This window comes from Myotis davidii, unplaced genomic scaffold, assembly GCF_000327345.1.
Source record: "Myotis davidii unplaced genomic scaffold, ASM32734v1 scaffold406, whole genome shotgun sequence".
In the NCBI taxonomy this organism is placed as follows: Eukaryota; Metazoa; Chordata; class Mammalia; order Chiroptera; family Vespertilionidae; genus Myotis; species Myotis davidii.
In genome coordinates this window covers 20917-33842 of record NW_006298354.1, presented here as the reverse complement: position 1 = coordinate 33842, position 12926 = coordinate 20917, and the positions used below count along the sequence as shown (strand labels likewise).

Here is a 12926-nt window from a genome sequence, read left to right as displayed (position 1 = left end):
GAGGATCTAATGGACAACATATAGACCAGTGATGGCGAACCTTTTGAGCTCGGCGTGTCAGCATTTTGAAAAACCCTAACTTAACTCTGGTGCCATGTCACATATAGAAATTGTTTGATATTTGCAACCATAGTAAAACAAAGACTTATGTTTTTGATATTTATTTTATATATGTAAATGCCATGTAACAAAGAAAAATCAACCAAAAAAATGAGTTCGCGTGTCAGAGGTGACACGATCATAGGGGTCATAGGTTCGCCATCACTGCCCTATACTGTATACTTTATGAATCAATAAAAAATGTACAATTTTTAATTATAAAACTGTGTTTTCTATCAAAATTACTTCTTGCGTGAATTTTGGGATACCCTTTATAAGTAAAATCATATGGTATTTGTCTTTCTCTGTCTGACTTACTTCACTTAGCATAATACCCTCAAGGTCTGTGCATGTTGTTGCAAATGGCAAGATTTCCTTCTTTTTTTTTACTGCTGAATAATATTTCATTGTGTGTGTGTGTGTGTGTGTGTGTGTGTGTGCATCTTCTTTATACCATAAAGTATCAATAGTATTGTAGTCTTTTAAACAGCTTGATTTGTCACAGATGATATAAGCTTATGTCAGAACCCCTCCTTTTATTTCTAGTATAGTATAAGTACTACTCACTGATATAGTTCCTTTCTCTTCCTTGAGTTCTCTGCCCTTCTATTGGTTGTCATACTGGGACTTTCGATCTTCAGGTGATGACAGTCATGGAGGACATATGCAGTTAGTTTTGACTACAGTTTCTGAGCTTGAAACAACTTATGTTCTTGTTCTGTTGCTTTATACACTGCTTAGAGAGAGTGGCCTTCCTATTTCTTAGCATCTGTCCTCCCCTCTAATTTTTTCCCACCCTTAAATATTTTTTTTCTTGAAATTCTGTATGAGAGATCATAGAAGCGTTTAATTGTAATACTTTTGGGGTCATGAGGGAGAATATGGAGGAAGGTTTCTTAGCTTTCTGATCCTCAATTTGATCATTTGTAAATTGGGGTTAATACCTTTCTTACCAGCCTAAGGAGATTGTTGGACAGAGCGAATGAAATAATGGACTTGGAAGGGACAGTGATGATGCAGCCGCAGATGTTTATCAGCTTGTTTCCTCTCATTCTCTGGCCTGGGCTTTTTCACCAGGAAGTGAGTCCACAGTAGAGGGCTGCTTGCATTTTTCATAATCTTACCAACTCTACTATAACAAGCAGAGGCATTACCTCATTGTGGCCAAGCGTATTTGCTTTCTAGCAGTAATTACTCATAACGAGTTTCACTTCTCCTCCTGTTGACTTTCCATCCCTCATCACATCTTTCTCTCATTCCCTGCACCCCTCCTCCCCCATTCTCAGGCACAAAGCCTCATTCCCAGGGGCCCAGCTCAGGGCACTTTCTTCCCAAGCCCTAACATTCCAAACTAAGCACCTGCAATTTATGATCTCTGTTCCCTTGCAGCACAAAACACATAGCACACAATACATATGTATCAGGAGAGGAATTGCAGTGGAGTGAAAATAGAACATTATACTAAGACTCAAATAACTGGGCTGTGGTCTGGCCTGTGTATCTCACTAGCCCTTTACCCTTGGGTAAATCACTTCCTTTCTGTGATTCCATCTGTAAGTGATGGGTGTGTGTGTGTAGAAAAGCACTGGCCCAGAAATTTGCAGATCAGGTTTCTTATTCTGGTGTTATTGCTTGCCTACTTACTCTGTGACCTGGGAGAAATCATTTCCCCCTTTACTGGGCCATAATCCTTCATATGTAAAACAAGAAGGTTGAATTAGGTGATTCATTAAGGTCCCAGCCAATCTGGAAATTGGATGCTTTTATGAAATGAGTTTCATTAAATAAACATTACTTGGAATGCCTACTCTGTGTCAGGCACTATATGATGGTGGTTGAAATTATGACTGGGAACAGTCCTGAGACCCTGAGTACAATTGCTGCTTGCTCCTCACTGTCACAGATTGGACCCATAGGCCAGTTCCTATACTTTTCTTGCCTTGGGTCTTCCACCCTTGAACCCCTCTTCCACCACCTCTAACTTTAACCAGTAATGATGAAATATGTAGGAACTTCTGAAACATACTCCACCATTTACCTGCTGGAGACATTCACAGTGCTGTCATCAAGATCTAGTGTGGTCTCTGGCTGCCCTAATTGAGAAACAGGCCAGTAAGCAATGACAGATTAATGGAATTGGGAGGAAAGTGGTTGATGTTTGACAGATGGGTCTGTGAAAGCCATTTGTGAGCTGGGCTGAGGAGATTAGATCTAAAAAGACTCTTAGCACCTTGAATCTGAGATAACTTGTTCCAAAGACACCTTGAAAGGTCCCTGTAACTACATCTTATTGCTGTAAGGGGACACCTGATAAAAGATGAGAAGCTTCCTTGGTTATATTAAGGAAAGGAAGAGGTAGCTTTTCTTAGTAATCAGTCTAGAGTTAAACAGCCCTCAATGGTTAGAAAGTTGCCTCACATTTTGATTTTGGGACAAAATGACTGAATGGTATTACTCAGTGATAAGCATAGAGTGTGTGATTAGGCACCCTTTATTTTATTCTACCCATTTCAACCTGGCTGATGCATCCTTGTGAAAAGCCAACATGAACGCACTATTGGACATTCTACCTAGGTCAAGTGGACACATCCTGCAACTCCATGGTGAGCTTTTCTTCCCTCTTCTCCCTTGTATTAAGAGCAGGCTCTGTGAGTTGTTTTCCTTCGTCCTCTCACTGAAAACAACTTGGTTTCTGACCCTCTTGAGATATCACCGCCTTCCAGGCTTCCAAGCCAGAAAGGCCATTCAACTGGAAGCTGGAGTCTCTCGGGGAAGGCTGGGTTTCATTAGGCTCCCCTCTGGCCACTCGTTTCATGCTGGATGTCAAGAGTTAAAAGATGTCAGATCAGGCTGCATTTGAGTTGGCAGAAAAGTCACTAATTCAGTTCTACGTCTTTTTTCATTGTAGCCTAGAGACCACAGAACTCTAAATCAGGTGGAAGGAAGGAATGATGGAAAAAGTGCTGGAAAGCAGAAGCCCATAAGGACCCAAATGGTCCTCGAGAGAATAATTTTATCCAAAAGCAAGAGCCAAGTGACATATAAATGAGCCACAGGACTGGCCAGCCAGATGAAAAATAGACTGATGGAGCCTACATGATAACTTTCTGTATTTGATTCTGTGACCCAAAACTAACTCATCTCCCCATACCTACAGAGAAACCTGGGACCATGAGGAGCAGCCTGACACTGGTGGGGACCCTCTGGGCCTTCCTGTCCCTTGTTACTGCTATGGCCAGTTCTACCAGTTACTTCCTGCCATACTGGCTCTTTGGATCCCAGCTGGGGAAGCCAGTGTCATTCAGCACATTCCGGAGGTGCAACTACCCTGTGCGGGGAGAGGGGCACAGTCTGATCATGGTGGAAGAATGTGGGCGCTATGCCAGCTTCAGTGCCATCCCAAGCCTTGCCTGGCAGATGTGCACAGTGGTGACAGGTGTTGGCTGTGCTCTCCTGCTCCTGGTGGCCATGACTGCAGTCCTGGGCTGCTGCATGGAGGAGCTTATCTCCAGAATGATGGGACGTTGCATGGGAGCAGCACAGTTCGTGGGAGGTAAGACAGTGTTGCTGGGATTGGGTAGGTTGGGGATCATTGTGGGGGCAGGGAAAAAAAGGGAATGAGAAATGTTACCTCCTCTATTTCCATCTCTAAGGCTACAAAAAAGGAATCATTTAAAATACTCTAGGACCCTCTAAAGCAGTGGTTCTCAAACTTCTTAATGCTGTGACCCTTTAATACAGTTCCTCATGTAGTGGTGACCCCCTATTTCATTGTTACAAATTGAACATAATTAAAGCATAGTGATTAATCACAAAACAATATGTAATTATATATGTGCTTTCCCATGGTCTTAGGCGACCCCTGTGAAAGGGTCGTTCGACCCCCAAAAGGGGCTGCGACCCACAGGTTGAGAGCCGCTGCTCTAAAGTGTAATCTACTAGTACATGAGGGTTTTATTCACAGTGAAATTGGTTAGTAGGCAGTTGATATGTGTTTTTTAGCCTCCATTTTTATCACCTTCTTCTGCCTGCAGGGTGTCCACTTAAGAATATTATCCAGGTCTACTTTCCAGGGGCAGCAACATATATTCTAGTATTTCTGCTTCAAAATACACTTGATTTCTCCTGATATCAGAGAACAGTGATCTAATAAACACCTACACACAAGTGCTAATTACAAATAAGAGTCTAATGTAAAGTCCTCAACAAAGAAATACATCTAATAGTGAAATGTTAGGTACCAAACAGACCGTAGATAAATGCTTATTAGGCCCACATATAAGGCTATCCCTGTCTGGTAGCCATTAACAGTCAATCTAGATTTTTTATGGCCCTGTCTTATACTATTTATCTTTTCCCTCATTCAAACGCACTCTAAATTAGTGCAGGTAAACCACGGATGTTGGAATTGTATGAACGGGCTAGGAAAGACCAAATACAAAATGGCAACCTGCAGGAAGGCAGTGGGAGAAATTTAATTTGAATTGTATAAGGTTTAAAAGCAATTTTACACAGACAGGCAAATATATGAATGAATATGTGAGCTATATTTTACACCTGGTTCAGGCACTGGGAAAAAGTGCTGATAGAAGCTATTGTTGAAGTGGGTTGTTTTTCATCAAGTTTTGAAATCATTATTTAATTCGTTATCATTCTCATCTCCATTAGCAACACAGTGTGAGTGACTGTAGCCAAGAAATTTGGATCTCACTTCTGGCTCTTCCACTAAGTTGCCCTGTGACCATGGCAAATGACAGTGACCTCTCCTATGTTCACTTCCTTTCTTTCCTTGAATTTGTCCATTAGCAAGATAGCCCAGATCCTAATTTTCTTCCTTTTTTTCCAATTACTTGTTCAGGTGGTCTTGAAATGAGATGGTAGTGATAAGCTAAGTCAGTGATTTGCAACTGGGGTTGATTTTTTTTTTTACCTCCTTTCCCTGAGACACCTAATAATATTTTTGATAATCACAATTTGAAGAGGGTGCTACTGACGTCTAATAGGTAAAGGGTAAGAATGCTGTTAAATACCCCACAGTGGACAAGAATAAGACAGCTCCCCATTTCCAGCAACAAAGAAGTAACTGGCTTAAAATGTCAATAATGCCAAGGTTGAGAAACCCTGAGCTAAGGTATCATGGTTTCTTGACCACCTTATGAAAAGCACCAGATTCTTTTTGTTGAATCACAGTTAAGGTGATGTTTTCAGGTTCTCTCTTTACTCAGACTCATTGCAAAAGTTTGAAATTTGAATTAAAATTCTAGTCTCCCCTATCTCTGAATTTGTTTACTCATAGCTATTAATGGTTTTCTGGTCATACTGGCAAGTCATTAGATTGTTTATTTCTTCCCCTTGAAAACCATGGTATAGAACTAATTACTAAAGCTAGATAAGCCAATGACTTAATTAATCCCCTTTCAGGGCTCCCTGGATATCACAAATGAACCTTAAGCAGGTTCACCTTTCACTTACCTGTCAAGAGTAAGGGGTGGTCCTTGAAACTCATATTTATAGCTCTAGGACCAACCTCAGTGCCAGGCACAGAGAAGGTTTTTAAGAACTGTAGAAAGAATGAACACATGCTAAGGCAATGTCTAGTGAATGTTGGAATAAAATGGACAAATGAGAGCTGCGTTCATTCACATCCTTTCCTTTTTTCCAGGCTTCCATCAAGGGTGTTAACTTCCTGAGTTCTCTTCTGACTTGAGAGTAACAAGTTAGCCTCACTTGCATTTCTAAGAATTTCTGGCAGAGGCTGAGGAAGTATTAACTTGTAGGAATCAGAAGTTGAGTAGCTATAACCTCCATCAGACTCCAAGAATTAACAATGGCTCCTACTCCAAGCTTGAATCCTATCTTGGACTTGGCTGAGATGGTTACAAAACCCTTATGGTTCTTTATGTGACATATTTTAGTTGGGCCCACTTCCTAGGTCTAGAAACTCAAAGGAAATTGTTGAGGAGAGATGTGGGTAGGTAAAATAGAGATGTAGACACTCGTGGACTGAGTGGGGAAGAACTTTGGCTGAGTGCATATAGGGGGAGTCAAAATAGTGCCCTTTTCATCCCATATGATTCTGCCATTCTATATTCCTCATTGACCCGTGCTCATATGAGCATGGTCACAGTATTTACACTGAGATGAGGGTCTTTAAAATTTAAGAATAAAATGCCATTTGACAGTAGTCATGGAAGGAGTCAAGACTCAAGGTGTGCTATAAGGTTTATCCCTTATATTGGACAAGGGAATGATATTGAACAGATAACTAATTTTCCAGTTTCTATATCTGTAACACCAACCAACTAATAGTCATTGCCACCTACATTTTAGAAACTTAGCCTGTTAAGGTGGCATCAGATGTGAAGGAATGGTGAAAACTGCTTGGATATATCATATTTTCTAGGAGTCCTTTGGCACATGACTATTACCTAAGGCTCTTTAGAGATCTCAGGTCTGACTCCTCAAAGATGGGCTCTACTAGAGGCAGACAGCCTAGCCTGACTCAAGAGAAAGAGCTGCGGGGGATTTAGTTTAAACTTGTTATTCAAATGAGGGGAATTGATTTTGTTGCTCCAGGCCTGGCTGATTCTCGGCAGCTAGTGCATTAACCGAAATACATTAGGGGGAGGAGCCAATTTGTTTCAGGTCTGGTTTATCTCTGCCAGACCCCAAACCACTGAAGAGATGGAGTATCCATTAAGAACTATCTCCTCCCCCTGCTTGACTCTTATTCCCCAGTTTGGCAGCTTCCCACAGAGATGAGCGGTGGGAAGTGGGAGAGACAGGAAGAAATAAAGATCTGCTTGACTGAGTCATGCTCAGCAAGGTGACCTGATGGGGCCCTTGGGGCCCATTTAGCTCCACCTGCAGCTGATCCAGCTGGACAAGCTTGGGGTCCAGAGAGCCTTCCACTGGGACCTTCATGCCCTTCTCCAACCGGTGAAGGAAACATCTGGTCAGGAGATTATTTCAGCTCTGGGGATGCTGAGGTTTCCAACCAGCTGGCCCCCAGCCTCTGAGAACAGGGTCATTATTCACATTCCCCTGTGGATGTATACACAAGATACTTGTGAATTATCCTCTATCTTCAGTGACAGCTAAACAAAGAAGAAATAAGTGAGAAGTAAATATAAGGAGCTTCTTGGCAGGACAAAGTGCAAGATCTTGGATCGGGTTGCTTGAGGGAGGCCAAGAATCTTTCTAGAGTAGAGAATGTGTCAGAGTCACCTGGAGTGCTTAAATGATATGGATGTCACACTTTCCCATTCTGATATCCACAGCAAAATGTGGAAGGCATATTTTGAAAAATCTCCCTAGTGACTCTGATGTGTATTCTGTGTTCCCTTTCCCCAACCCAAGTAAGAACCACCACCCTGGAGATTATTTATACAATTTAATACACTCAGACCAGCACCCGTGTTTTATTCTGTGCTACATGCTTCAGGCCAGATGAAAATTGCCACTGGAAACAGATCACTGAGAACTTGATTCAAGGAAAGGGTGCTATTTTTCTAAAAACCATTTCCTGGAAAGTCCTCCAAAGTTTCACCAGATATTATTTAACTTATCCTTACCAGGCTGAACAAGGATTATAAAAGTGGCTTTATGTTTGGGAAAATGTTTTCAAAGAAGTTAACCTGCTAGCAAAGACTCGGGTACAAATTGAAGCAGGGCAGAAAATATGGTTCAGGGATTCTGATGCTCAGCTCTGGGCTTTATGCACCAGTGCTACTGATTTTTCTTTTTCCCTTTGGAGAAAAAAATGCTATCACAGTGTTTTGCAGAGTGGTCCATGAAGCACTTGTCTAAGTATTACCTGGGGTGCTTGTTAATGCAGCTTGCGTAGGGCCATTCTAAGACCACTGAATCAGAACTGATGCTGGGCACCCTGCGTTTTATACAACCTCTCATGCTGATTTATTTTTGAAATGATAGTAGGAAATATTTCTGATGTATGTACCACTCAGCAGAAGAAATAGAGTTTTACCAATACAGTTGAAGTCTCCTTCCTACCGTCATCATAGTCCCTTGTCCCCACAGCAAAGGTAACTACTGTCTTGGATTTGTTATTTATGATTCTCCAGCAGATTCCAGTACACATATAAAGTTGAGAACCTCTGCTAAGTTTTGTTTTAATATTGCTTTTAAAATGGAGTTCCCTTTTCTTCTATGTCTGCTTGTACATAAATATCCCTCTATCTCCCAAAGTCAAATTCAACTTTTCTGTGAAGCCTCCACTGATCTACTTTAGAAATCTCTAGCAGCACTGCAATGTCTTATAACTCTGACTGAAAATATTAGGTCGAAAGAGTGGAAGACTTGGGTGGGGGGAGTTCCCAGGAAAGGGAAAGCTGAGATATAGCTGGAGGGTAGATATAAATTTTCCACTGTGTTTGAGTTGAAGTTGCTACAAGAGCAATAAATTGAGCAAATTAATAGCAAACTAACTCATACTAGGCTTCTGCTCAGGGTAGTAAATTCAAAGTACTAATAACCATATTTGGACAAGTATTTATGGATTGGGTCCGGTAAGTAACAAAGTCACTGCACTCTGAAAAGTTACTCTTGTGAACGGGGATGGTTACACCCAGTGAGGAGGCTTTCCCTGGCCAGAGACCAAATTTAGGCATTTGTCTAATTGAGAATGTGCAATTGTGAAGGGGTTACATAGATGCTGCAATATGGGGAAGTAGTGATTCTGGCTGCAGGGAACCTTGAGGGCAGCAGGGATGTAGCTGCAGGTAGGGTTCCAAGATCTGTTTGAGATTGTGTGCCTGAGGGTTTGTATTGGTGTTGAGGTTGCCACAAGGACCAAAACTGAGTAAAGTATCCAACTCTGGGCTTCTGCTTGGTCAAAGAAGTGAATTCAAACTATAGCAATTATGTTTGTGGAGAGCATTTGGTATATTTTGTGCAAGGAGATTCTAGTGGAGGGAGAAGTTGAGGAAGGGAAACAAAATGGCAAGCTGCACATGTGCAGTAGGGGAGTGAAGAAGATAACATATTCTAAAGGGTTTTCTCTCCCCTCCTATAGAGAAGTAGCCAGATGAGCATAATCAGTTGCGACAGACTTCTCCAAAGGGCATACATGGTTCAAAGGGCAGTACAACTGGGGATGAGCAATGGAACACAGAGAAGTGGGAACCAGGATTTCAACTTCTTTGCCACCAGACCCCCATGCTTCTAATATTTGTAGTGGTCATTTTCTTTTTTGGTTGTTCTTGTTAATCCTCACCCACAGATATGTTTTCATTGGTTTTATTTAGAGAGAATGGAAGGAGGGATGGAAGGTAGAGGGAGAGAAACATCAATGTGAGAGTGACACATTAATTGGTTGCCTCCCACATGCGCCCCCAACTGGGGCGGGGGATTGAACCTGGGACCCTTTGGTGAGTGGGCTGATGCTCTAACCACCAAGCAACACCACCAGATTACTAGGGTACTTTTGAAATGTATATTCCTGAGCTGCAGTTACTGAATCAAATACCTGTGGATGAGGTCCCCAAATTACATGTTATTTATTTATTTATTTATTTATTTATAAATATACTAGAGGCCTGGTGCACAAAATTCGTGCACTCTGGGGGGAGGTCCCTCAGCCCGGCCTGAGCCCTCTTGCAGTCTGGGAGCCCTCAGGGGATGTCTGACTCACCTCTTAGGCCCACCGCTGCACTCACCAGCCATGAGCCTGGCTTGTGGCTGAGCAGCACTCCCCCTGTGGGAGCACACTGACCACCAGGGGGCAGCTTCTGCATTGAACGTCTGCCCCCTGGTGGTCAGTGTGCATCATAGTGACTGGTCATTCCATCGTTTGGTCAATATGCATATTAGTCTTTTATTATATGATTTTTTATTGATTTCAGAGAGGAAGGGAGAGGGAGAAAGATAGAAACATCAGTGATGAGAGAGAATCATTGATCAGCTGCCTCCTGCACGCCCCCCACTAAGAATCGAGTCTGCAACCTGGGCATGTGCTCTGGACCTGGAATCAAAAGATGACCTCCTTTTTCATAGGTCAATGCTCAGCCACTGAGCTGCGCCTGCCCGGCCAATCTACATTTTTAATAAGCTCCCACTCTTCCAGAAGGTGGCAGGGCCTGGTACTGGCAAATGACTTCTGTATTGCTATTTAAAACACATCTTCACAATTTGAAATTGATGAGAACTGCTGGGGACAAATGTAATCGCAAAAAAATTCCCCTGCAACTTCATGTTTTAAAATATATTTCCCAGGACATCTTTCTCCAGCTATGATGAAATGTGATGGAATCAGCTGTCAGTTACAAGTCCAATGTCTCCAAGATGTATGTGTACAACCTATTGTGCTCACCTGTCTAAAAGGCCAAATGAAGGACCGGATAGGAGGAGTAGAAATGCAGGTTGGGCAGAGCATGGAGTCACATGCACTGGGCCAGAAGACATGCCTGGCAAAGATTTCTGATCTCTGTCCTGGTGCTTATGAATTATTGCAAGATAACAACTCCCGTCAGGCAGCTTTTGAATGGAGCCTTATTCAGCTTTTCACTTTCCAGTCATTTGTTATAAAAACAAAGAGGTGAGGGAAAAATATTAGCATGGAGCATATAGGTTGAAAGTGAGAGAGGAGCCATAGAGAAAGGCTACTGTTTAATAATAATCAATCTTTAATGAGCACTTTCTATGTGTCAGAAACTTTATGAGTATAATTTCTTGAGACATCCCTATAAAATAGAGTACTAGTATTCCCATTTTAAAGATGAGTTAACTGAAGTACAGAGAGATTAAGTAACTTGCCTAAAGTTACACAGCTTCTAGGTGGAAGACCTCAAATTTGAACTTAGGTCTAGACCAGTGGTTCCCATTGTGGGGCACATGCCCCATGGGGCGGGGGGGGGGGGGCAATTTGATTTTTAAGGGAAGCAATTAGAGAATGTGTTATTAACAGAAAATTGTTTGCATTTCTTATGGTTCTAGGGGCCTCATATACAGTATATAAATATGTATTGTGACATATTTATATATTTCAGTTCTCTATTATATGTTTTGAAACTTTATTTGCTATTTTTTCATATCACTTCAGATGATTTTTAGAAATAATTTATTAGTAATTTCTTCCTCAGTACTTCAACTGTCCTTTCATTCTTCAATTTTTCTCTTTAATAGATGTCATGTTCTTTGGAAACTTGTTTAGACCAAGTTAATGGCCTTTTAAGCATCCTCCACATGCATAGTTCACTTTTTGAATAATAAGAATTATATGTCATGGGGGAGGCAGGCATCAGGGCTTTAGAGATGCTTAGGTGTGACTATTTAGAATCATCTTTCACAGAGATCCCTTCAGAGGTCTTCCTGTTTGGGTAGCGCAGGTGAAGGAAGCTGTGTGTAAGGTAGGCAGAGCACACTGTGAAACAGATGCATTTATTGAGCACCTATTATATACCAGGTACCAAAGATACATAGTTGAGAATAAATATGGCTCATCCCTTCAAGCACCACACACTCCATTGAGGGATACAGACAACAAAGTGTTGTAAAAGTATAGATCACAGTGTATTTTAATCACAGGAGTAAGCACAGATTGATATGGGAAAAGAGAGAAAGAGAGGAGAGAGAGAGAGAGAGAGAGAGAGAGAGAGAGAGAGAGAGAGAGAATGTGTAACTTTGCCTGGGGGTTGGGGATGGTGAGGAAAGGCTTCCTTGAGGAGGTATTCACTGACATGAGCTCCTCCGCATGGTAAGGTCTGAAGAGCAAGGTGACTGAAGAAGGTGGAATGTTCCCCCACTGACATGTCAAGAAAGGCATTTGGCCAGCACTACTTCCTGCTTGAGAAGTTAGAATTCATGCCATTCCCAGGGATCTGAATGTGGAGATTGGAAAGCTGATCTATGGTTATTTTATAAAACTGGGTGCTGTTCTTCCTAGTCTGTGTGAGAAAGCTCAATTTTTATTAACTCTTCCCTTATAAAGCATACACTGGAAGGAGGAAAAGGCTTAGTTTTCATACCCAATTTTGTCCTTAACCCATTGTGCAAATCCTGAGCTAATACACTCTGGCTCATATTTCTTCATATTATAGGAATTCAGTTTATCTGTGGTATACACACACACACACACACACACACACACTTCCATTTCCTTTAAGACTATGGGACAGATAAGATTGCCTTCTAACTTAAGCATTCCACTGAAGGGAATTTCTAACCTTAAACTGATCATTTTCTAAGTTTCTAAACCATCTAACTGTCAGAATGTTCTCTCTGTTTTCCTGTGAAAATGCTTCTTGCTGTTTCTTCAAGTCCTTGTCTTTTTCTCTGAGTACAAAAATCTGATAGCCTTGTTGCAGACAAGCTTAGAGAGTACTTTGTGATTTTCTTTCAAAAGTATTCATTGGAAGGCAAAATTAACTTATTATCTTCTTAGAGTATATATAGACTTTTCCTCATTAAGAAATCCCTGAAGCAGTATGGACTTCACTGTCCAGCTGAGCCCCAAAGCTCTGGAACCTAAAAACATGCCCTTCATTAATCATTAATCAAATACCTGCTTTCCAGAGGTTCTATGTTAAATGTTAGTTTCTGCATCCATATTTGTGGCAGGTGACCACTCCATGACCTTTGGGGTAGCATTCAAGTATCATGCTCTCTTGGGTGAAAGTAGGATACTCACTTGAGTTCTCTCAGTGAAAAGGGAATTTATTATAACACTAGGGGGCCGGTGCACGAAATTCGTGCACTGTGTGGGGTGAGGCAGAGTGTCCCTCAGCCCAGCCTGCCCCCTCTCACATACTGGGAGCCCTCAGTTATTGACCCCCATCAATCTCCAATTGCAGGATCGGCCCCTTCACCAC

General features: G+C 41.7%; 1 protein-coding gene across 1 annotated transcript in view; it reads left to right on the top strand.

The window, feature by feature from the left end:
- LHFPL1 (lipoma HMGIC fusion partner-like 1) overlaps window positions 1-12926 on the top strand; it is a gene marked incomplete at its 3' end in the record, with an annotated part of 22662 nt that overhangs the window by 6103 nt on the left and 3633 nt on the right. Inside the window, exon 2 of the mRNA XM_006774026.2 lies at window positions 3008-3652. Within this exon, the coding sequence (XP_006774089.1) occupies window positions 3271-3652 (382 nt within the window). The remainder of the gene's footprint in view (window positions 1-3007; window positions 3653-12926) is intronic.